Raw genomic sequence first — 24,825 nt, 5'->3', positions numbered from 1 at the left:
GTGGGAAAAGGACTTTTGTTCACTTGCATGAATATTTAAATAATTTGGTGTTCCTTGAAAAATTGCAATTGTTTCCAGTCATTTTCAAATTGCACACATGCTATAATATTGTACCTTTTTTTAAGGAAATAGTAATTTGATTTGGGTTTGAGAAACTTTCTTTAAATTGTTGAGGACCCTTGAAATAAGGAATTTTAATTTGCAAATTGAACATGTTCATCATCCTTAAAATCTTTGCATCTATGTGTGTGGGTAGAAGATTGAGTAGGTGTCTTAACATAACAACATAAATTCTGTATCCTCCCATGTTGAAGGGGGCTTCATAAACTTTTAATTAACAAGATAAACACAAACCCTCTTGAAAAGATATTCAAAGTAAAAAAACAACAAAATCCTAAAAAATGATGTGATATGCTTCGGTATTTTGAGTGGGAGGCTGCAGAAGGATAAATCCCATAAAATAATCCCTGGTGGTTGATGATAGAACCGAACTCCTTGTTCTTATCAAAGTTTGAGGTATAAACTCCCACTAAAAGAAACACATCTTCATAATTATCCTAGTCATAAAATACATATAACCAAGCATGTGGAACCAGTCCTTCTATGTATTTCATTATCTCCCTCTCCTAGCTTGTAACCCTATCCCCCCTGGAAAACCCCGCTGCCTTGATTCCCTAGTCAAGGTTACCCCAACAAAAACCAAGAGGTACTGGTAGAACCATCTCATTCTTAATGACTGGATTCACTGTTTCTTGTAAAGGTTAAGACAATAAATACAGGACTGCACTGAGAGAGAGAGAGAGAGAGAGAGAGAGAGAGAGAGTCAGTCTCCCCCACACACCAGCTGATGGGATTGAACATGACAGATTTATGATGGATGATTGTGTTTTCAGATATGCATCCTCTGAACGAAAAAGAAACAGGTTGCTGCCAGATTTGCAAGGGGATCATCTTTAGGTATCAGATCATATTGATAATCAAATCAATTCCGAGTTGTGCAAACAACAGAATTTAGTTGGCATCAACACACTCATAGACACATCAAAAGATGTAGTTTGTGATCATTGGATGCATGAGAATTGGACTCCATTTCAAATGAAATCTATATAAACAATCTCCCCCAAAAATGAATGGAAACCACCATTCCGAGCATAATGCAAACAGTTCGAATGGGTGTGGCATGAAAACTAATCAGACAAGAAGTGACAGCAAATCTTCCAAAATCTTTAACTCATTGGCATGGCAGTTGGGGAGTTTTGTCGTTAGGTGGAATTGATATACAAGAATTTTTTTTTTTGCCGTGGCTCCATGGCAACCTGCCAGACTGACAGCAACAGGATGTTCCTAGCTGATCAGCCTCCTCATCTGTATTACATTCTGGAATCTGCGGATTTATAATTATCTTTTTTTGTTTTTGAGGGGTTTTTTTGGGTTAGGCAGAGACAGTTTTTAAATGAAATTTGATGAAATTTATATGATCTCATGAAAATGCTAATGTAATCCAAAAGAATTAAGTGCAACTATCAGATATACATGACTATGTATGTACATGTATGATTAAATATAATCTTTGTATGGTACAGTAAACTGGATTTGAAGAAGAATAAAAGATTCTTACTTTTTTGACATATCATAAATTCCAACTTTAATATCACAATTTGTGAATTCAACTTTTATTTTTAATAAATTTATAGTTTAACAAGTATTAGTATAGTGTACTTATGAATTTATTTACTTTAAAGAAAAAATTAACTTTTCCCTATTTGTCTTTTAAAATAATAATATTAAAAATAAATAACAAAGTACTATGTATATAAATATCTAATTGAATTCCATATTTTGCGAAATTGGCTTTTAAAAAATAAATAAAAGCTTTAAAAATAAGAGTAGTGAATAAAAATATTTTCTCACCAGATCTAGAAAAATTCAAGTTCCTCTCAGGCATTTTCTCTCAAAATGAATTGTCCTAGCTCCCTTTGTGGAATAATCTTTTAATTAATCACTCAACTTATCATAATTTGTACACCACTCCAGGCAAAAATAAATCTCTATCTCTCTCCTCACACCAGCTAGGCACAGAAATATATGACAATATCTTCAAAGGTAAAAAAAAAAATTGCCAAAAAAAAAAGAAGGTTCACAATGACCACATACTTTTTCTCCCTCCCTGACACAGAAGATTTAATAGATCCTAGCTGTTCACACAGAGAAAAAAAAAACAACAACTACTCTAGCATAAGAATCCAAGGCGAAGTGGGCTAGCTTGCTGGAGAGTTTACCTTTGGCATCTTGAAGCGATTACTCCCCAGTAGGGGGGAACATCTGATGGCAAGGAAGCAGGGAAGAGGAGGATAGAAACAGACACATGTATATGCAATGATCTTATCTCATTTTACCGTAGATGTTCTTATAGTGGTTCACGCTTTTCAGCCGTAAAGCCGGAAATTGCTTTATCTTTGTGAAGCAAGGTTGGATTATAAAAAAAAAAAAACTTTGAACAGATAAAGATCGTAATTTTTACACTGCTCCTCTTCCATAAAAAATACCCCCACCATGTACCTTTTTAGAATAAGTTGGCTAATCTTAGAATTAAATACTTAGTTCAATTACCACATAAAAGCCAGAAGATAATGAAATAAATGGCCATTTCTACACACCATTTACCATGCTCAACACCATTTTCTTGCAAAAAGAAGAAAAAACACACTGAAGAGCTATCCCTTAAGAATGCTAAACTTCAGCTCAAAGAAAATGTCCAATTTTTTTTTTCTTGAATTAGGGATTGAGGTGGCGCCTTTGTTTTAATATTTTAATGTACAATACTTATAGATATTCTGATGCCAACTTCCTGTCCGAGTGCCATATGGTCGACTTAGCACCACTAATCCCCTCATGACTATTCATGAGTACTAATAACCTGCAAGGCCAGAAGTACTCACACAGATAAGACATATGGTAATCCCTTCAATACTATCATAGCAAAATATTATCAAGTGGTTCTGCAATGTATTCTGTGATCAATGGAAATGAGAACCTGACCATAGTCATGATACATGTTCATTGTACATAATCAAAACACAAGAGGATATCAAGGATACCATTAAAAGACCAAAAAAACCCAAAAACATCATCTTTATAGGAAGAAAACCGAAGAGTCTCCAGAGTTCATTACCATATCAAAATAGATCTACAGATTAATATAAATAAATATTATTTGTTTTTCGTATATTTTTGAATACAATACAAATAAATACCAATATTGCAATTACCCTTCATAATAAAATAATTTATAAAAAGCAGTAAGTTCATTGGGAACGCTGGAATACAAGTGTTCCATTTTTAACCAATGAATTTCAATGTTGCCAGTTAGCAGCACCTGGCACCATATTTTGGAGACAAACTTCCTACAGAGTAATCAGAATAGATTAAAAAGGATTTTCGTTTAATTTTATGGTATTTTGCAGTTTATGTACAGTAGTATATGCATCAATATATATTGAAGCATTTCTATCAATTAATTTAAGACCGATCAGCAGAAGTATGAATTCTTCCAGCAGAGCACCAAACAGGACCCCAACTAGCAAAGAATGTGCAGTACTACCATTTTGAAAAACATGAAAGGATACCGTTTAATGCCTAATTGATCACTGCAGAGTGCATTTTTCATTGTTTTCTCCATTATTTGTGTATTTTAAGCTCCAAAGTGCGTACTTGAGGCCGTATATTCAAAATATCATTCAACAAGAGTCATTAAGTACATACAACAGGAGAAAAACCATTGTACCAAGCAACTATACTTAATGATTCTATGGTGCCACATGAAATGCATAGCTTTAAAGAATTTTTGAGAGAGAGAAAAAAAAGAACACAAATGAACTGAATCCTGACTCTTCAAAACCTCACAATTATATACAAAAACACAAAAGCTTTCAATTAAAATGCCACGTTTCCAGAGATAACTGAAATTCCAAAACAAAAATAAAGTCTCAAACAGCTGTAAGAAATGGGTTTAAACTTATCAAATTGCAAGTCAAAATTGTCTCAGGAAAAAGGCAGAATCCTTAGATCTCGCCAATCAGTCTGTCATTTACAGCCTGAAAATACCAGCTATCTAAAACTGGAGTTTACACTTTTATTTTTCAAAGTTTGGTGTATAAACTAAAAAAAGTCCCTCCCATCCTAATAAAGAGAAAATATTTCCTAATTCATGGAGAAAGTACTTCACATTCAATTAAAATTAAAACTGCGTTTAAAATTCCTTTAGCCTGAATGGTAGCAATACTAAGTAGAAATACCGGTAGTCTAACCACATCCTTAATGATGGAGGAAGTCTTACAATTGTACCAGTGTAACAGGTCGCACCTATATTATGTAATTCAACACCCTCACAACCTTTGCCATTACTAATCAGACAACTATCCACTGTGTTACTATATTTAGCCACTGGGAGCATGGTGCTCACTTGCTTTGATCAATTTCCCAACATTCCACGGTCTTTGATGATAACACAGATTGTGCTTCCTTAATTTAAAACATTAGGCTATGCTTCTGAAACAAAGCATGAAAAAAAAGAAATGTTTCGCCAAGAATGACAAAAATATCCTCCAGCAAATAATATACATCCTACAAGAGTTTTTTTTTTTTTATTATCAAGTTCTTGTAAAAGTGCTAGGTCAAGATATTTTTTATCTTTTAAATCTATTAGTATTAAAAAGTATTTTTACTCCTCCTCCTTTTCTATATCAACTTACTTTAATTAGAAATATGTAAGGTACAAGTAATTCTGGGTTATTTTCTAAATCATTTTTAAATAAAAATCTTATGTAGTACTGTACTACTTTGCTGAGGTAAGGTACAATCAAATTTTGAGAGAGAGAGAGAGAGAGAGAGAGAGAGAGAGAGAGAGAGAGAGAGAGAGAGAGAGAGAGAGAGAGAGAGAGAGAGGAACCAACTAATAATTTTACACTCTGACACTTTAAAAATATGGGCTTTACTGCAATTCTCTTTCAAAAAATAACACAAACAAATTACAATTTTTCTCCCTCCAATTAACTTTGGTTGAAATTACTCATCTAAAATAAACAGCCTCCCTGCCAATGTAATAAAGCTTTGACTATTTTTAGCACCATCTTAAAAGCTACTAGATATCATCAGATAGGAATGAGTGTATTGCTTAATCTACCAAGTGCAATGACTGAGAAATTGGCAAAATCCAGAGCGATGCTGGAAGAATCAACTGCAGCACAAGAGAACCTACAGCTGCATGGCTGGATGTGATTTGTTAACGTGTAAACAAAATGTCTTACTTTCGATTTTTGTATATCCGTCAATAACCCTTGACTCCTGACCCGCCAGCTCATCCATATTGTCTTCCACCGGAACTGTTACATCCGACTTGAAGTCTGTCACTGAAAAAGTCATAAAAAATTCCATCAACATGTAGCACTGGGATGTAGTTGGATGAGTGTACAGTGTAACTTGCATAATCCAACACCTGAGTAATCCAAACACAACGTATACTGGTCACGCTATGACAAAATCCAACACATCATCACTATGTCAAATATGCCAAAGGTTATTCAGCTCAAACTCAAATTTCTGAATTGAATCCACGATCCATTTTTAATCTTGAATCTAAAGCTAAACAATAGTCCTGTTAGCCTATGCTCCATATTCACAAACATACCCAAATCCCTTCATAGAGACAAATGATTTAACAAATGTTTCATGTCACCTCATGACATTAATGAATAAAATCAAATTTCAAAAATTCAAACCTATTCAGTAATATATTCATAACAAACAAGAAAAATGTCGACGATAAATATTTGCACTTCAATGTAACAGTAATATATAAATGTATTTTTTATCAAAGTGTTTGTCTTTCCCATTAAAAAGAAATAGGTGAGAAACTTGAGGACATCAAAGCTAACCTGAATCTTATTTAAATTAAACAGGTAAGCTAAAATGATAAAAAATAAACAAACCTGGTACAACAGCATCCTGATTTGGACCAAACACAAATTCTATTTTCCCATTGTCTGGGAACCTTGGATCTATAAGATACAAAAAATACAATTTGAAAAAATGTTGTCTTATTGCCAGACATTGCCACTTTTTTTTATTAAAAAGCTGGCATATCACTCCGGAACATATTTCTCTCCACAATAAATTGATGTAATTAATGTCAATAAAGCATCTGGATAAAAAAATATATATAAACGCATTTTACAGAAAGTGCATGGAGGGGGCTGGTGCATTGCCCTTTTAACAAGTGATCCAAATGTATACCCGAAGAAAAAAAATTGTAGTAAATTGATGGGGAAACTGAAAGAGCAATAAACACCGACCTGGGAGACTGACATGAAAAATAAATAGCCTTACCTCGGTCTGCATCATCCAGCTCCTCCTTGCTGAACAAGAGGTTGTAGTTGGAGATAGCGCAGGTATGGAACTGGCACTTCCAGATCGGGTCCTTGTGGCCGGAGTGGGCCTTGTGGTAGCAGTTGATCATGATGTCCCCTCGCAGGGGAATCCCTGGCGATATGGAAATGCAGACCTTCTGCATCTGATCAGTTACATTGCTAGGAAAAAAGTCAATAAAAATCAATAGAATGCAGTAGTTGGACGATCAGGTTTTTTTTTGAGATTCATAGTAGATATTGCTATCCGAATATACACAATTATTACAAATGGTGGGTTTTATCTTTTAATTGCACTAACTTTTCTCATCCCCCCTCCTTTTTTTCCATTATACAGTTATATTTTATTACTCACATTCAAGAAAATAATAGAAGTAACTATGTTTCCTTTAGAATTTAAAACACTAAAAGAAAGCCAAAGTCTAACTTAGTACTAGAAACTTGCACAACAAGGCTCATCCTGGCTCTCTAGAAAATTGTCACAAGTAAGGAAAAGCATAATAATACTAAATGAGATCTAAAAATGATATAAAATAATCTTTTTTTCATAATTTTTAATTACATGTACTTACTAGACCCCAGATGTAAACACCGGCTGCATGCTCTGGTAGACCGTGATGTAGGGCCGACACCCACCCCGGCTGTCAAAGTTTGGGACTCCGTGCATGACCAGGTGATGGAGGTACAGGGGGCTAGAGTTGATCTTTATTGCACCCGAAAGGAGCCCAGAAAAGTACTCTATGTACCTGTAAATGTTAAAAAAGTCACTATAAGTTAATATTCTGGTACAAATAGTAGTTAAACCTTGGAATACATAAAAGTATAAATATAATAGAAAAAAGAAATAGTAAGTTTCATCCAAAATAAATTGAACTTGGAAAATGAATGGAATAAATCAACTGTCTTGAATTGAGTGAATTCACATTATCAAGGACATCCCGGTACTTTTATTATTACTTTGATAGTCTTTAACTGACAGACTACGGAAATATATCGGGTTGATCAATCTCATAGCCGGCGAGGTGAGACGGACACAGAGATATATCTAGCAGTCACGTGTCATGTTTCGACCAATAAAAGTGTGACATTTCAGTACGAGGGAAAACAATAATTCATGGAAAATTGTTTAGCTGATTAAGTACACCACTGACAGAAATTGTTGTCAAGTTACTGTGATGTTAATTTGATTTCATAGATCAACTCAAAGATGCAATCCATAATAATTGGTGTTCAACAAAGAAAATAATGAGTGCAAAGAGGTTAAGAAAAACAGGTTTCTCACCTTCTATGGGAAGGCTTTTTGAGTCCACCAAGTTTATCATCATAGAACCGGTTCATAGCCATTCTGTCCAAAAGCTGTTCCGAGCTGTAACATAAAGAACAAGCCTATCGATTGATTTCAATATATCATATGTACATTTATTTGATTGATTGTTGAAGGCCAAAGTTTATTTTCTCTTTGCCTGATTACTCTGTATATTCTAACACTAATTGATTTACAGAATGCACCCATGAGATGCTCAAATATTATATAGTAGAAGTTCTACTAGGGCAGTGACTTAATGTTCCCCATATAATTCATATCTTTGTGAATCTGCGATGCTACATATCTAGCTGCAAAATATCTACTGTGCCCAGTAATTATTAATTGTTCTAGCAATGCAAACAATGAAACCATAGTCAGTGCAGTACTATTACTAATCCTTCATTTCTTTGGTTCACAAGTTGGTGAGAATGAACAAGCCATTTACACATCTTATGGTACCTCTCCCGTCCCCTCAAACAAAATTATGAAATATCAACAAAAATAACAAAATCTACATCCATCAAAAACAACAAATTGCATTTAAGTTCCAGCGTGGGAGTCGAGCCAATAAGTCTACTGCATTATCACATAAAACCTGTAAACTGATACCCTTTACATAATATATATTAAAAGTGATAATCTATTAGAAAATTTTGATATGAACTTCCAACTCTGCATAAATACATTTACCCACTGAGCCAAAAGATTCATAAAGTTACACCAATAACACACATGACAAAGCTATATGTAGAATCTACAGAAATTAATAAAGCTGCTCAAGTAATAACAATCAAAGCACCTATGATTATATAACTGGTACATACTAATCTATTTTATACATGAAGAGTTTATGGTTCTAACACCCAGATCCAACTTTCAAAGAAATTCATACTCCAAACAATGTGAACAGATCGTACACTCATAAAATAATATCCTGATATGTCATACTGATAATAACACGGTAGCCATAAATTTCTTCTAGTACAGGTAAGTACATCATCAGTAACTTATTCAAACACATGTGACATGGCACTCTTCAACAAATGCCAATAACATTTATTTAAAGGCTATAAAATTCAAATATATGACAATCTTTCTTGGATGACATGATGTGTCATCTGCTGCTTTTGTAAACTTTGAAACATATTTTGCCCCAACCAATGCCCTTGACATTTCTCATAAAGCTTACTTTACATTATCTACATCATCTTATCATACATCATAGATAAACAAAGAAAATGATAGACTTTAGATATGCCTTTAATTACTCATCACTTGGCAGTTCATGTAATAAGGGTTCAGTAGTAAGTAAACAATGACACTTGGCTGATGTTCAAAGCAACAACATTTGTATTGTTGCTGATGTTTTCAGCCACAACCAACCTTGAGCAGATGTTGCTGTAATTCAGGAAGGCTGCGATGATGACAGCCAGGCGACCCCGCCCACCTTTACAGTGCAGGACGACCACATGACCGAGGTCAGAGTTCAGCCAGGAGTCCAGACTCTTGCAGATATTACACAACCGTTCAAGGGGCGGAGCCAGATGCTCCGGCCACCCAAAGTCGATGACCTTCTGGTTATTGGCTCGTTGTAGGTCATCTCTCGGTTCAGAGATATTTATGACCTAAGGGAAAAAAATGAAATTAATTTTAACCTGTTGTATTGTATAAGAACTTTAATTCGCAATGACGTAACTTCACAGTTTTTCTGTCTCAAACTAGTTTGCTACAGCTCATTTTTGCAGTCTAGGCTATGTCTATTTTCACCATGATAAGAGTCTTCTAAACCTCATGAAATTTTCTCAAACCCATATAAAAGTTTGTTCAGTTTAATAGCATTGAAACTCACACTTCAGCAGTGTGGTATTAATTTCTGTTTATCATATTTTACCAAGGGTCTTATTATAAGATGGTGTTATTCAATCTAATTTAAAGAGGACTTGAAGTTATGCTTATCTTTTCATATTTCGATCAGTATATGATCTTTCATCATCCTGTTTTCATGTCTGAAATTCTTCACAAGCTGTGTCAACCACAGTCGAGTCAACCACTTTTGTCAGTGTTTAAAACCAGCAACTCACTCACCAAGACATTTTCGCCATGTTTTGTACGAAGCATATGAAACACATCGTGAAGATCCCTCTGATATTCCACATTATGGCCTTCAGATAGAAATGACATACCTGGGGAGAAAAAAATAAAAATACATAAATAAACAGGTAAGTAAGTGTCTGCCTGCCATAAAACGGAACCAGACGCCAGAATCCGGCTCTTATCTGGTTATCCAGATCTTCATCTACTGATGTAACAGAAATTAGCAACATATCACGTTCTGCTATCAGCTAAGTTGAATTCATAAATTACTGCTTAGCTGTGCAAGTTACAAACACTGGTAAATCTGTATTTTCAAGCTGGTTTTTCTTTGCCTAATTTTTATCATTAACCTTTTAGCTAAACATTTCTGAAATTCTTGAATTTTTTATTTAAACTACAAAATCTTCCCGTCATTTTCATCACACATAATTTTTTTTCTTCAAGCAACATTGACTGTTTAATTAACAAACTAAAAAAAACATTTAAATGAGATCAGGGAAGTGAAAAACACATCAAAATGATATCATTATAATAATAAATGTAATAAAAAATGCTTGATACATTATGTGTCGTCTATAATAAGAAGTTATAAAATTGTCCTACAAAATGAAATACATACAATATATCTAATGATTACAATGTTCTCTATATAATATTCATCGTTTCTGTCAGAATCAAATCTTTAAAAATTAAAATAAACAGTCTTTTAATAAAACAGTTGAAATAAAATGCCAACTGAACATAAAAAGTAGAATGAAATTCATACATACAAATGATTCTATCTGTGACATAGACCAATTCTAGTTGGGCCTCTTCCATTTTTGTGAGCTCATCAGACCTGTCAAAGAAACAAAGCACAAGCAGCTATAGAATCAATAATACAGACTCAAAAACATCTCACCCACTCAAAGTTTGTTCAAATCAAAACAAAATAATTTTTAACACCACGGTAAAAAACATTCAGCATCACAAGTAAATGTTCACGTTTCTTATCCACATGCGCTAAAAAAACCTTGACCCTGTTTGTTAGCTCTATCGATATAAGTTTGGACTCGAGTCTGGACTCAAAAACATCTCACCCACTCAAAGTTTCTTCAAATCCAACAAAATACTGTATTTCTTTTTCAAGCTATGGTAACAAATATTCAGCATCAATAAAATAAGAGCTCCTTACACATTGGCAAAGAAACCTCTTTCACGTGTTATCTGTATCACTAGAAGTTTTGTAATATATGAATAACAATTTCAACATGAAGGAAATCTTACATATCATCAAAAGGGAGTTAAAGATAACCGCGCTCACATTACTTCCTATTTACTCAGTTTGGTTGGTCTATTTTCGTAAGCATATTCAAGTTTTATGTCCTAGAACCTATAGAGAAATGTTCAACTGATTAACATGTACATAATACATGTATTGTAAACCATGCAATATAACCCAAATTCATGAAGTCTAGAAGATTACACTTTCTGTATTACACATTTTCATGCAAAGGTAACATTATATTCTGTTTAACACCTAAGTTGACAAATTGGTGATGCATTATGTAAATTACACAAATTTCATCAAATGGTTATTCTGTATTCTGCATAATCAAACAAATACGGCACATGTACCGGTAGTAATTATATTCTGGCTGTATTACAGTACACAAACTCATCCAGATGTAACATACTAGCATTTTGAATCAGTTTTGAATTCATGCTGTATTACATGCTGTATTACAGTACACAAACTCATCCAGATGTAACATACTAGCATTTTGAATCAGTTTTGAATTCATGCATGTACTCAAGGTATTCTAAATAATGATATTGGTACAGTGGAGCCTCAGATATCCGGACGCCAGATATCCGGACGCTTCACTTTCCGGTCGATTTTTATTGGGAACGGAATTTTTACACAATAATTTGTCTCGTTTATCCGGAATTCCGCGTTCCGGATCCGGACGGTCAAATTTTACCACATAATACAGTTTTCCTTTAAATTTTACCTCATTTAACCGGACGGTCACATTTTAGTGTTCGGGGGCACAAAAGTTTTTTATGCGCAAGTGCAAATTGGTGTAAAAACATATGACACTGGTTGTTGGTTTTAAACAATGCCTTCGTCCGGTAATCGGGGTCACCTGTGTCACGCTATGTACTCGCCCGAGGATATTACGATAACCATGGATGCGGCATGTTTAATTGTTGCCATTTAACTTATGAACTGTTATTGTTTGATTAAAATATCATGAAAATTGTTTAATTTGTGTTTAAAAAAGTCATCTATTGATTGAATTAAAATTCTATTAATCGTAGTGTGATTAGATCGTTCGTACGCCTATTCATTTTAAAACGTAATTGAAATGAAATATTTGATAATTTGAGTTCTGTTTACGATAGTTATTAAGACCGCTTGGGATGTTCTGGGTATCGACATTAATTTTATAGCGTGTGTTCAATTAACAGTGTAATAATAATTCATGCCAAACATGGCGTGGATGAGTGTTCACGCTACTTGTAAATATCGCTTGGGTGCAATTAACTTTATAGAAAGATGGATACGTAAAATTAGCTTGGGTAAGTTCTGTCAATGAAAACATAGCTTGGACAATTATCAATAAGGGAATATATACAGATTTTCATCCATTTTCAATCATCAAATGTTGAGCAGCTTCAAACATGTCAATACCACCGGCCAAGAGAGCGAGAGTTGCGATCACCGCTAGCTTATCACAATTCAGATATCCGGACGCTTCACCTATCCGGACGATTTGGCCTGGGGACAAAAGTGTCCGGATAAGTGAGGCTCCACTGTATATATTACACAAATTCTGAAATTCATGTAACTGCATGGTTATTCTGAATTACAAAAATTCAGAAAACTTATCACTGATAATGGTGTGAAAATATTTAAGATAAATACCAGTCTTACATCTGTAAAAGTTCATTCACTACACTGATACTGAGTGGGGGTACCAGGATAACTTGCCTTTAATATCGTATGACATATAGCAAAAGTTCATGCAACAAGTTCCGTGGTCATGCATCCAATGTCAATCACACACTAGAGTTCAAATTTATTTGTTCATCATAAAAGTTCATGATTTATCAATATGATAAGTATGTACATTCATAATGATAAGCCAGTTTACGTAGGATATGCAGTTAAACTAGAACCGACCACCGACTTGTTCATCTGATTTGGTCACCCTTGTTTTTTGAAGTGTCGAATAAGTTTTTTAAACCATGTAGTTTCTCAAATTGTTTTCTGGGAAGTTAATTTTAAAAGTATATGCCTCAATAACTTATCTCCAGTTTATATTTATATGTGCATGATAAAAGTCAACTAATGTCAACTCAGAAACTGGATCATGTTGCAAATGTAACTGCACCGTATATTAAAAGTGCATTCTGCGGTGGTTACATGCACATTTGAGAAGTACATTGTACCTGGTACAACTCATTCTCCAAAAATACATGGTAAAAAGACATGCTTAATGAAGATATTTTTTTACAAAATTGACTTACCATCTCATGATCTAGTTGGTGAAAACATAGTTGGCCACCTATGAAAAAGATAATAATATATGAAATTCAATGAATTTATAACTACATCAAAATGATGAAATTTTGTGTAAAATTCAAAATCTAATGCACTATCAAAATTTGAAAACAAAATTGGAATGGTTATAACAATTTTTTTTTACCATAAAATATCTCATTATTTTTTTTCAGAAATAGAGGTATAATACACTGGCTGAGGCATTTGAAGTTTCCTTCATCAATTAATTGTTTGATGAATACTAATATACATATTTACTTTAAAACACTAATCCCCCTATTAGCCCAGTTTCTTATTTTCAAGTAGCTCGTACAAGTAATTTACCATAACAAATTTGTCCTTGAACCTATCAATACTTGAAAACTGGAATAAACAATATCCTTTACTTCCAATACACATTAGATTCACACATCTAGAAATATTTTTCTCTATCGCAGTTCATAACCAAATGAATGTGAATGTTTCCAATCGAAAATAGATCCGCAAAATTCATTTACACTGAAAGTACACACACAGAGTCAAATTTCGCCGGTGTTATCAGTCGACTTAATTGTTCTTATATTATACACATAGTACCGAAATTCTCGACCCCCACATATATAAACTTCTGAGTAAGTACTCGGTAGCATGGGGGTTAAGAATGTCTACATGACTTGTGAAGTGAGATACGGTTTCAAATTTATGCTGCATGTTACATTTACCGAGGGTGAATCATAGCCAGCTAGCTTGCGTATCTTAGACATTCCATACAAGACAGAAACCACAATCCTTCAATTTATGACATAAACAAACACTTTCAACAACCCACACCATTTTTAATGGAAAGCATCATAAGTATGTGCATAGCTTAATCTTGCTGCTTTTTAGGTTTAATTTTTGATTGAAAGTAATTGCTACTATTTATATACATGGGTTTGTGGTAAGCAAATTCTTGTTCTTCTGTCCATGACTGCATGAAGTCTGAAGAAAAGGTTCAAACCGGTTCAAATAATGATCTGGGTTAAATCAACATCCACCCATCTGTTCATATCCATGGTTTTAACTTCAAACCACTGATTGTATTGGGCTATATTTGTTGACCAATTATCAGCCATATCAAATTAAGAATTCTCTCTCTTTTTTCTCTCTCTCAAATAACAGGATGTTTAATCATTATTGTAATACCAGTAACCAATTATTATATGGACATCGATCTCTTTACATGTACCCATAGAATGAATGAAATAATTGAATTGAATGATAATCTCCCACAGCCCAATTATTCTCTCTCTCTCTCTCTCTCTCTCTCTCTCTCTCTCTCTCTCTCTCTCTCAGATCAGCCTGACCTTCACTCCCCAACATACAAATTACAAAGAGATCCCTGCTGTTTGAACCAGTTTATAGATTACACTTATGATGGGACTTGTTGGTATGTAAGCTTTTTGATTTTTTTTTTCCTCTCTTAATCTTTTAGTACATGATTTAACATCTAGTCAAAACAGTCAAACGAGTTATCAGCCCCTTGTTGAGGAAGTCTTTTTTATGAGATTGTAGAGATGAAATCAGCAGCTGAAGCAGACTTCTTTTACAGATTTCATCAGCCCTGTACATCTTCTACTGAGGTAAGATCTATTTACAAGATAAGTCCCCTTTGTAACCTTTAATGATTTTATTTTTTAACCTTTTAATATTGATTTTAATACAGCCATTTTTTAATCAGAAATTTTGTTTTCTTTAGATTGATATAAAAAATCCTTCACCAAATGAGAGACAGTGTCTGCCACTATGATTACATGATATACACCGCTTTATATTTTATATATCATTTAAATTTATTTTTAAAAATTCAAATGAGGCAACATACCACATGACTTTTAAATTTCCAAGATGTACAGGAAAACCTCAGGGTGTCCTATACAAAAAACAGCAGCCACCATGCCCTTCCAATAACATAATCTGGTCTGCTTACATTATAACCACAAACACAGGGACTCTTTATTTTGATTTTCAAGGTATGCCAATGAAATCTCATTCTGCCTGGGTCCTGAGAGAGATCACTATCACTTTACACATACTATTGTCCCAAATCCCCTCTTCACCTTATAGTTGTACCAAATTAATGGCACATCTATATATACACACAGTCAAACTCGACTGATTGACAAATTCTGATAAACCCTATCTACATGCTTCATTTCACTTGCAATTTTCACAGGCCTCATCAAGGCCAAAACAGTGTAACCATTCATTAACTACATGTAACACAGCTTACATAAGGTTGAATAGATCATGTGTACTAATGGGGCCTTTTTTCTTTCTCTCCCTCACTATCTCTTTCTCTCTCTCGATGGGATCACAATTTTATAGGTAATTGTTTTGTTTACAGGTATCTCAAGCTGGCATCCTCAGGTCATCAGTATTAAGTGGCATCTGTTTGAAATAAGATTCGCTTATCTATTCAGAGTGAAGGTGTATACTACTACAGCTGACATGAACTTAATTATGTGACCTTGGGTGAGAGAGGTGACACATTAGGCTCCTTAACTCATTGACAAACAAGAGCAAAGTGATTTGAACTAATGTCTTTTTTTTTGCAACTTCTTTGTGACCACTGACAAATGATGCTATCAAAATAAGTAAAAAAAAGTAGATAATCTTAGTAAATTCTCTCTCCCTCTCTCTCAATAAAGCAGTTATGAAAAGAAGAATTAGGATGACTCTCTCTCTCTCTCTCTCTCTCTCTCTCTCTCTCTGAGACACACACATGCACATTCTTTGTCTACATTAATGCATTTTTTTTTATCTGCAGAAAACTGAATTCTTTACAATCACATATAACCACTTTCCCTGATTAAGAGAGAAAATCCTGCCAAACAACAGCTCAGACTAATGGGGAAAGCATTAACAATTTATCTGCATGCAGCAAGTCATTATTGCTACATTATCAACATGTATCACAACACAAAGCAGCAAAAGCGCATCCAGAAGATGCGTGAAAAAAGCACTGAACTTCTGCAGCAAATCTACCTCAGGACAGATCAAAAGAAGATGGCAAGATTTTAGGAAAAGGGGGGGGGGGGAGATGAGTAGAAGAGAGAGAAAACTATTTTTCCATCAATCACACAAGTTCTACCATAGAACAATATGGGGAAATGGGAAACCTGACTATAATATATGATAATGGCTTTCAATTAATATGGTGCCCTACCCATTCATCCCCTAGCTAACTGACCCAATCATTGATTAAAGAGGTTAAGTCAAATCCTAAATAAATGAGATAGTAGCTTGGGAATACCTGGAGATAAAGTGAGAGAGGGGAGAGAGGGAAGAGAGGGTAATTAGGGGTCTGAATCAGACATAGCCTTCAGAAACTATCCGTTAATACATTAACAAACTGGGCAAAAGAACAAAGCTACATGTATATGTCACTCGGGGTTTGGCATTCATTCTGTGCCCAACAAATCCATCATACAACCCGACAACCTCCTCATTGGAGAAAGCCCACGAAGCAGAGTAAGTACATGCATAAACGACAGAGAAAAAACCCAAAAGATCGTTAACAATTTTATCTTAATAATCTTTTTTCTCACCTGCAGCTGATAAAACCAAAAACTTTCATTGAATCAAAAAGAGTAATTATCTTTTTATTCTTGATTAATTACATGTCCATCTTTTTGCAGAATTCAGATCAATCTCGGAGCTGCCATCAATCATCTCACTGATAATTAAAAGAAATGGAGCCCTGTTTCCAGAAGAAACATCTGGATGTGTTGAAAAAATATAAAAAAAAGAAAATGCGCAAAAATTTAGCCTTACCTACATCCTATTGATTAGAATCCCAATGTAGAAATCAGAGCTGGTCATTGTGGTGACAATCCATACTCCCATTAAACGAATACAGCTCTCAGTTAATTAGTTTTCACTTAATTACCACAACAGCTCTAACATTTGCCATGTTTATAAAAAGGAGGGGGGAATATGGCCGGCTGCATCCTTTATTTGGACATGATAAATATAGACAGAAGATTCTTCGCATACTACTCACACACAACTGAAGAAAATACAGGGTGTTTTTAAAGTTGGCATTTCGGTTTTGAGCACTTGTGTAGCTCTTGCACAAGAAACTAATATACATCCAGTCCTTTTCGTTTGATTTTTCGAACTGAGGATCTTGTCTGACCAGATTTCCTGGAACTCTGCATCAAGAAAATGGCAGGTTCCAATTGATAACAAGGATAAATATCTAATATTTGAATAGGAGTCTAAAACCAACAGGCAGATGTTGCCTACAAGCCAACTGTTACGAATTCCTTCCTTCTACAGATCTCATATAAACACCTCCGTTTTCCAGACATTTGATAGCAAGTTGGAAAAATGGGTTGTTTTTCTGGAATAAATTACTCCATTACTACAAGGTTTTGATAAAAATTAAACTAAATGTTCACCCCCTCCCCTACCCTAAAAAAATAAAAAAAGTAAAATATTCTATGAGGTATTGGGTTACATGACTAAAAAGGAATGACCATTTAAAAAAATTAATGTTTACTTTATACGCCAATGCTCAGAGGTCAGGGGTGGAAAAAAAAATGTTGAAAGACATTACTGTTGGTCTCCGAAAATAAAACCAAAAGAAAATTAAATGCCTCCAATCTATCACACTTCAAACCCAGATGAAAAGGCCGTAATGACAGAAAATGTCCACTTATTCATGGCAATCATGATTTGAATGAGCTTTACACCGCTAACAGCTTATTCTGTGCCGGCCATTTAACCTACGGACTGGCTCCTTTAACACTCCCTGATTTTAAAGAAAAGACCTTTGACATAACTGTCGGATAAATTACAATGGCTAAATATGAATAAATACCCTGGACACTCGTTCCTGCATGTGGTGACCTTCAAGCTTCTTGATATACTCTTTTATTCTTTCTTTTTTTTTTATCAGTGTTTCAACTAAATTGACTAATGATTTTAAAAAAAACATTGCATCAAGAGGAACAACCTGCAGTTTTGACTAACAAACATGATATAATCTACTGTTTATAAACGGAGCTCCGTCTTTATCATATTATATCTTATAAACAAATAGCAAATTGCGTAAAAAAGTTTGGCAAACGGTTGTATAGAAACAGGCACACTGCCTGTGCAGATTCATATGCCCTGATAATAAGGAAAATATCGTGATGCAGCAGTACTTGTATAATGGGAGTGAAAGCAGACAGGATAAAAAAAAGGAAAAAAACATCAAAGAACTAAGTCCTGAATGTGCTGAAAGAAGTTCAAGTGCATAAAACTCTTACTCAGTAACTGGTTCTCGAAATGAGCAGTCAAAAACTGGTTCTATTCTGTTCCTATATCAAATGTGGTTACTATGGTACCCTATTCTGACACCTCCCAAAACTACTGTTCACATTGAAGATCGTGCAACAAGCCAATTTGAAGCTAGAAAGATGAAAAGCCCTGACTGATGCACCCACCCTGGATTCTGTAGAATTCCTCAACCCAGTAAATGGGAAATTGATTTGAGGAGTTCACTACACAAGCCAATGGGTGTAGCAGGCACCTGTGCAAAAACTCATAACAAATTCATAAAACTTCCATCAACTTTGTACCCAGAAACCACTGGTAAGATTTGAAGCTTACACAAGTTTTTCTGTTGCTTTTTTCTCTAGCAAGACCACCCCAAGTGAAAGATCAAATGTAACCTCTCCTTCTTACACAAATATAATTCTGCATATCTGCTAAATCTAGTTGGAATGAAAGAACAACACATTTCGCAAAGACAACCTCAAGATATCAATGTAATGATTACTTTTTGATTGAATAGAAAGGGTCACAGAGTGCGACAGATTGCATCTAAGTTCAATTTGAAGCTGTCAAGCTGACATGCAAATCATTAGCATATTACGCTTATGGCTGCACATGTACTGGCAACTTACATAATTCATATATCAAAACTTCACGTTAATTAACAACACAATTATTTTCGTGCCCTATATAAATAATAATAGTCTGAATGTTGCTCAGGTAAATATTCTTTTGCCACCTGGTTTATCAAAGCATGAATGAAATATGATGAAACTTAATCTGAGAATTCCGTTGAATGAAATATGAAGAAATACGATCATCATAAAATCACTTCACACTATAAAGAATCATTAAATTATTCATATATGCACACATAATTTTAACATTACCATTGGTAAAAAAAAAAAAATAGATCAAAACTTCCAGGTACAGTATATATCCATATGAAAAATATCACAGAATCTATGTTTCATCACATCTTCTTACGATTGCAGCCTCAAGTTTGGTGGAGGGAGAGGAGAGAAAGAAAAAAGACACTGGTGTAATTATGCATTACACAATTATGCCTACAGCTGAAAACAGGAAACTTCTTCACTGTCTAACTGTTCCACCCACCATCACGAAATCTACGCCACAGGGGCAGAAGAAGGGAGAATTCCTCAGTCTTGATGCAAGTGCATGATACTAAAAATCTACTCCACAAAAATCCAGAAGAATTTGTGTACACACATGAATAATTTAAAACCTCACGGCTATTACATTAAAGGCAAAATAAACTTTTTTTCTTTTTATCCCTCAATCCCGAAAAGGTCGAGTATATTTTCACCTGTGCTTAGATTTATAAATGTTTTCACTAGAGAGGGGGAAATATGATATGCTTCGCTGAATGTTTGGCAAGTTGAATTTGTATTTTTCACATGTAGGCCCTAGCTTGCTTGCAAGTTTCATTCATGACACAGATCCAGAGATGAAATACCTGCACACTGGGTGGAAATTAGCCTGGTGAGCTCACCTGGTAACCTGATAGCTTACTATAATTACAAAAAAATCATGGAATTGTTTACAAGAATAATTTCAGAAATAAATCTTTGTCAAAGTGGCAATCATTTATGAGGTTAACTGCTTTTAAAACTGACATTTTTGTTTAGTCTGAAAATCTGAAGCTGTTTACATACAGTACTGTACCATATAGCATTGTAAGGTCATAGAAGAAAATCTCTCTCTCTCTCTCTCTCTCTCTCTCTCTCTCTCTCTCTCTCTCTCTCTCTCTCTCTCTCTCTCTCTCTCTCTCTCTCTCAAATACACACATGTTGACATATTAATATTTTATATAAAATATATACATCTTTATAGTTACATATTGAATAAATAAATTGATAAATCATTTATTTGTAAATATCCTCACAAGAGAGCTAAATATTTAATTTACTTTTTTATGGACAAATATATCAATTATTGCAAAAATTAGACAGCGATGATAAGGCTAACTAAATGGGCGAGGATTCTAACTCCTTTGTACACAAAACCCAACACCTACATTATCTGATGTACATAGGATTCACAGTTAAACCCCTCAGATGTTCCGACACATACAAGCTTTTACCTGGGGGGTGATTAATTGATGAAAATTATGCAGCTAGTGTAAAGGGAGGCATGAGTTGCAATAATTCTCACTGCCATCAGACAATATGTGTTATAGAGTCAGAACTTGACAAACCAGTTTTTTTTTTTGGAGGGGGAGAATTTCCAGTTTTAATGGACCATTATTTACTCACGATAACTAAATGAAATGTCTGGAGCAATTTTTGGTCCCTTTAACCATAATTTTACATTTTATTAAATAAGCTTTTATGTAATTTGTAGAATTGGTTTAAAGAAACATCCCAGACTTGTTAAAAATTTTATTGCATGATCGTGTTTACACAGATATTTAAATGTTGAGAAAATTACATATTCTGAAGCAAGCTTGACCACATGTAAATATCTTTATACCATTCATACCTTTAATTTTAAAGTAAAGTGCTAAAAATTTAAAAGAAAAAAGGTAAATTCTCTCTCTCTCTCTCTCTCTCTCTTTCTCTCTCTCTCTCTCTCTCTCTCTCCACACCTTTCTCCATGGATTAACATTCTCTGACTGTTTTTCCCTACACTGCGATCTTCTTACCTGTGGTATTGTACAAGTCAAAATAAATTGACCCAGTATTTAAATTTCAATGGGGCCCTAGCTGTATAAACTAATTCATTTCAATAGATAGTATCTTTAATGTGTAAATTGAGAAGACATGTCGCTAGAATGCTTGTGCATACTGATTTACACAGAGATCAGGTTGAATTCCTTTTATCAGTGAACAGGGGTAAAAGTAGTACCCCTTGAATAAATCCATGTAAACAGCTTTGGTTCTGATAACTGCTGCCCACTATATTGATCCAAATCGAGACACTATTTAAACTTTGGGGCTCTATCTAAATATTTTCATGGTCAAATAATATGTAATTCCATCAACATGCCCATAGCAAGAATATCAAAATGTTACATAACACCGTTGACATTTTATATGTCTATCTATCGCACATGTTCCTCCCATTTAGAGAGGTCAAAAATCAATGGAGTAATGGACATTTAATCAAGAGTTGGGAAAGTGCTGATAAATTGTACAGAATATTAAATAAATGTACAGTACATGTATTTGCAAAGAAGCCACCACAATATAGCCCCCCCCCCCCCTCAAAAAAAAAATCAATTATTTAAGCACATACCCCCTGGTACTTTTCAAACTCCCAATCCAAAAAAATAAATTCTGATACACTCATGAACTCTACGTACCCATATATATTCAGCATTTTTGTCTGTATTATATCATGGATTTTTTATATGGTATGGATCAATACGTTATTTGGCAATTGCATCCTAAACCAATGTAGAGTAAATTGGGAGCAACATCCGCTTGTTTCTAATCCAGGAATCATTTTTTGTTTGCCAATCGTTGGTTGAAATATTTCACAAGGGTTTAGGTAATTTTTTTTTTATTCTAAAGTATTTTTTTTTTCATACCTTACTGTGAAACAGCTATTACTGTACTAAAAGACATCAAAGAATGCAATTTCTTCACCTCACTCATCTCAACAAATTGATTCATGCTTAGTAATTCACAAACAACTGCTAGTAACAAATTAAGAAGTAAAATAAAATAATTCATGATCTTTCACTCATACATGGTCAAGCTCTCTCTCTCTCTCTCTCTCTCCTCTCTCTCTCTCTCTCTCTCTCTCTCTCTCTCTCTCTCTCTCTCAAGAAAAAGAGAGCAGTCATGGTGAGAAGAATCAGGATGAGCTACTAGTAAATTTCAGTTTTCAGAGCAGATGCTCTGCTACTTGAGATATCTAGGTTGCTAATGAATTGTCCGACTATATTCTCTCTCTCCCTCCAAAATTTTTCATGCAGCAGTTCATTTTTATCTAACTGAAAAATTTGTATTTCCTTCTTTTTCCCTTTTCCCAATGATTTATTCTAGAGAGATATCAATAAGAGTACTTAAGGAAAAGATGAAAAATCTCTTTTTTTGAACGTGCTGTATGTGCATGAATCAAATAGACAATAATTACATATCCTGGTGCTAACAGAACAAGGTTGTGAGATTCCCCTAACATTAGACATTTCATGTCAAATCCCTCCTCCCAGACCAGTCCCTCAATTAGAAACTTATAATCTTATTAAGTTAACCATTTCGCAGAAAAGACAAAAGAGACAGCTGCTATCATTAATTCACAGTATGAAACCACACTCTAAAATGTCTTTAATATCATCTAAACAATTAAGTACACTACTTTAGTCATTGGCAGGATTTTAGCAAAATCACTGCAAGTGCTTGCTATAGATTTTCCTTTCTCCAAAAAGCCCCCCAAAATTAAAATTCAAATCTGAATTGCCCCTATCAAAGAGTGCTTAAGTTAAGTTTTGCTTTACAGGAAATGAGTCTAGATATGTTTAACTATTTCCCCTTCATTTGAAATTTGATACCTTTGAAGTTAACTGGAATAACATGTAGATATAATTTTAAATATTATCTTAAAACTCAATTTGCGAAACAAATTTTAAGAAATCAACAGCAAAAATAGAGACAATTTTATTTCCATTCTTACTGGAATATTACTCACAATATTCTAAAATTTCAAAAAAATTAAAAAGTCATATACATTAAATAATACCACTGTATTGACAAATTGTTGATATTATAAAGTTTAAATCAAAAGTAAACAATACATTTAACTTTCACACTTTAATTAAACAGAATCACTTATATATGAAATACATTGTCTTCTTATCAACTTGAACTATGTATGTTTTACACCTGTAATCTGCAAACTAAAAGGGACATAACTTTGAAACTTTGTAAATTTATGCGTAACTTACTGCATCAACTATACATGACAGTGGCAGGCAGAAAGGTTTTTGATATTTTAAAAATAAAACATGCTCAAAATGTTTATAAAAAATAAACAGTCGTACTTTTTAGACGGTGCATTCAACACTTGTTTGGGTTTTAAAAATGCTACATTAAAGTACTAAGGGTATTAAGCCAATCCCAAACCTGTTTAGATTCCCTCTTTGGACGTTCTTATTTTTCAATCAATTCTTTAAATAAGACTTTGATGTGCGTATTCGAGGTGATAGACCCAGGCTTATTGTCCCCTTATCTACAAGTTTTAAGGTAAAAACTTTGCAACTTAAAATATTTACCTTTACCGTGGAATCTTTTGATCTTCATTTTTGACCGGAAATGGTTGTTTACATCCTAAAAAGTAAAACCAAATCGGAAATCGGTAAAATGGGGAAATTGGAAATGACCAGACCGCACTCTCTATCGCACTAATAGTTTTTAGTTGACATCGTATATATTATCTTTTTCATTTAAATCGGATATCAAATAATAATAATAATAATAATAATAATAATAAAAAACAACCGTTTAAATTTTCGGTTTATAAAGTTCAGATGCTCTAAGATACTCTATATTTCTACTATATTTTTTTTATCAACCACTGAAAACTCGAACATACTTACCGTACAAAAGAATAGACCTATGCATTGTTTAAAATTGATGGTTACCTGTACTTGAGTTTCTTACGTCAAAATAGCCGAAAATAAACGAGAGGTTTCTGATAATCAATCCTTTATCATTCAAAAGTGGATGGGAATGAACCGAATTCTATGCACATATCGTATATTCGCGGTGGGTTTTTTTCGCGTGTCACAACATTTACGAAAATATGGTAAATCTGTAATCATTTTTAATTTGTGTTACTTGTGTGGATGTGATTAATCGCGAAAAAAAACCCCGAAAATTTGATAATTGCGAAAATAACCGGATATAAGGTATTCTGTATGCAAAACCTAAGGTATCTTTCTCAAGATCCCATGATAAGATCAGTTTTCAAGCCTTAATCATTTACAATTGAATTTTTTTGTCCCCTTATGATTCAATGTTAGACCTTATAATTGGAAAACATTTTAAAAAAATGTAATGCCATTGTAAAAATGCAACGCGGACAAGTTCAGTGGCGGAAGAAAGTTTCTTTTTGTTTTTTGAAAGCTAGGCAAAAAAATGTCTTCAAAATATATAATCATCAGTCGTTTAAATTAAGGAGCTTGTGATCTTGACAAGATT

General features: G+C 34.0%; 1 protein-coding gene across 7 annotated transcripts in view; it reads right to left on the bottom strand.

Annotated features, from left to right (window-relative positions):
- The window catches only part of LOC128191152 (tensin-1-like), a 38,347-nt gene extending 14,382 nt beyond the window's left edge, over positions 1–23,965 (bottom strand). For 2 of the 7 annotated variants that reach the window (XM_052863218.1, XM_052863219.1), the window contains exons 1-10: positions 23,898–23,940; positions 13,339–13,376; positions 10,593–10,660; positions 9,814–9,911; positions 9,112–9,353; positions 7,705–7,788; positions 6,995–7,168; positions 6,385–6,584; positions 5,988–6,056; positions 5,307–5,408 (exon numbers count right to left, since the gene is read on the bottom strand). In XM_052863218.1, coding sequence (XP_052719178.1) covers positions 5,307–5,408; positions 5,988–6,056; positions 6,385–6,584; positions 6,995–7,168; positions 7,705–7,788; positions 9,112–9,353; positions 9,814–9,911; positions 10,593–10,660; positions 13,339–13,346 — 1,045 coding nt within the window. In that variant the 5' untranslated portion in view covers positions 13,347–13,376; positions 23,898–23,940. Of the gene's footprint in view, positions 1–5,306; positions 5,409–5,987; positions 6,057–6,384; positions 6,585–6,994; positions 7,169–7,704; positions 7,789–9,111; positions 9,354–9,813; positions 9,912–10,592; positions 10,661–13,338; positions 13,377–13,696; positions 14,216–17,167; positions 17,308–19,548; positions 19,707–23,897 lie in introns of those variants that run through there. The other 5 variants (XM_052863215.1, XM_052863220.1, XM_052863216.1 and 2 more) reach the window with 5 other exon arrangements.
- Between the last annotated feature and the right edge of the window lie 860 nt (positions 23,966–24,825).

This window comes from Crassostrea angulata, chromosome 7, assembly GCF_025612915.1.
Source record: "Crassostrea angulata isolate pt1a10 chromosome 7, ASM2561291v2, whole genome shotgun sequence".
In the NCBI taxonomy this organism is placed as follows: domain Eukaryota; kingdom Metazoa; phylum Mollusca; class Bivalvia; order Ostreida; family Ostreidae; genus Magallana; species Magallana angulata.
Note: the sequence above shows the minus strand (reverse complement) of the source record. Positions and strands in the feature narration are given on the sequence as shown.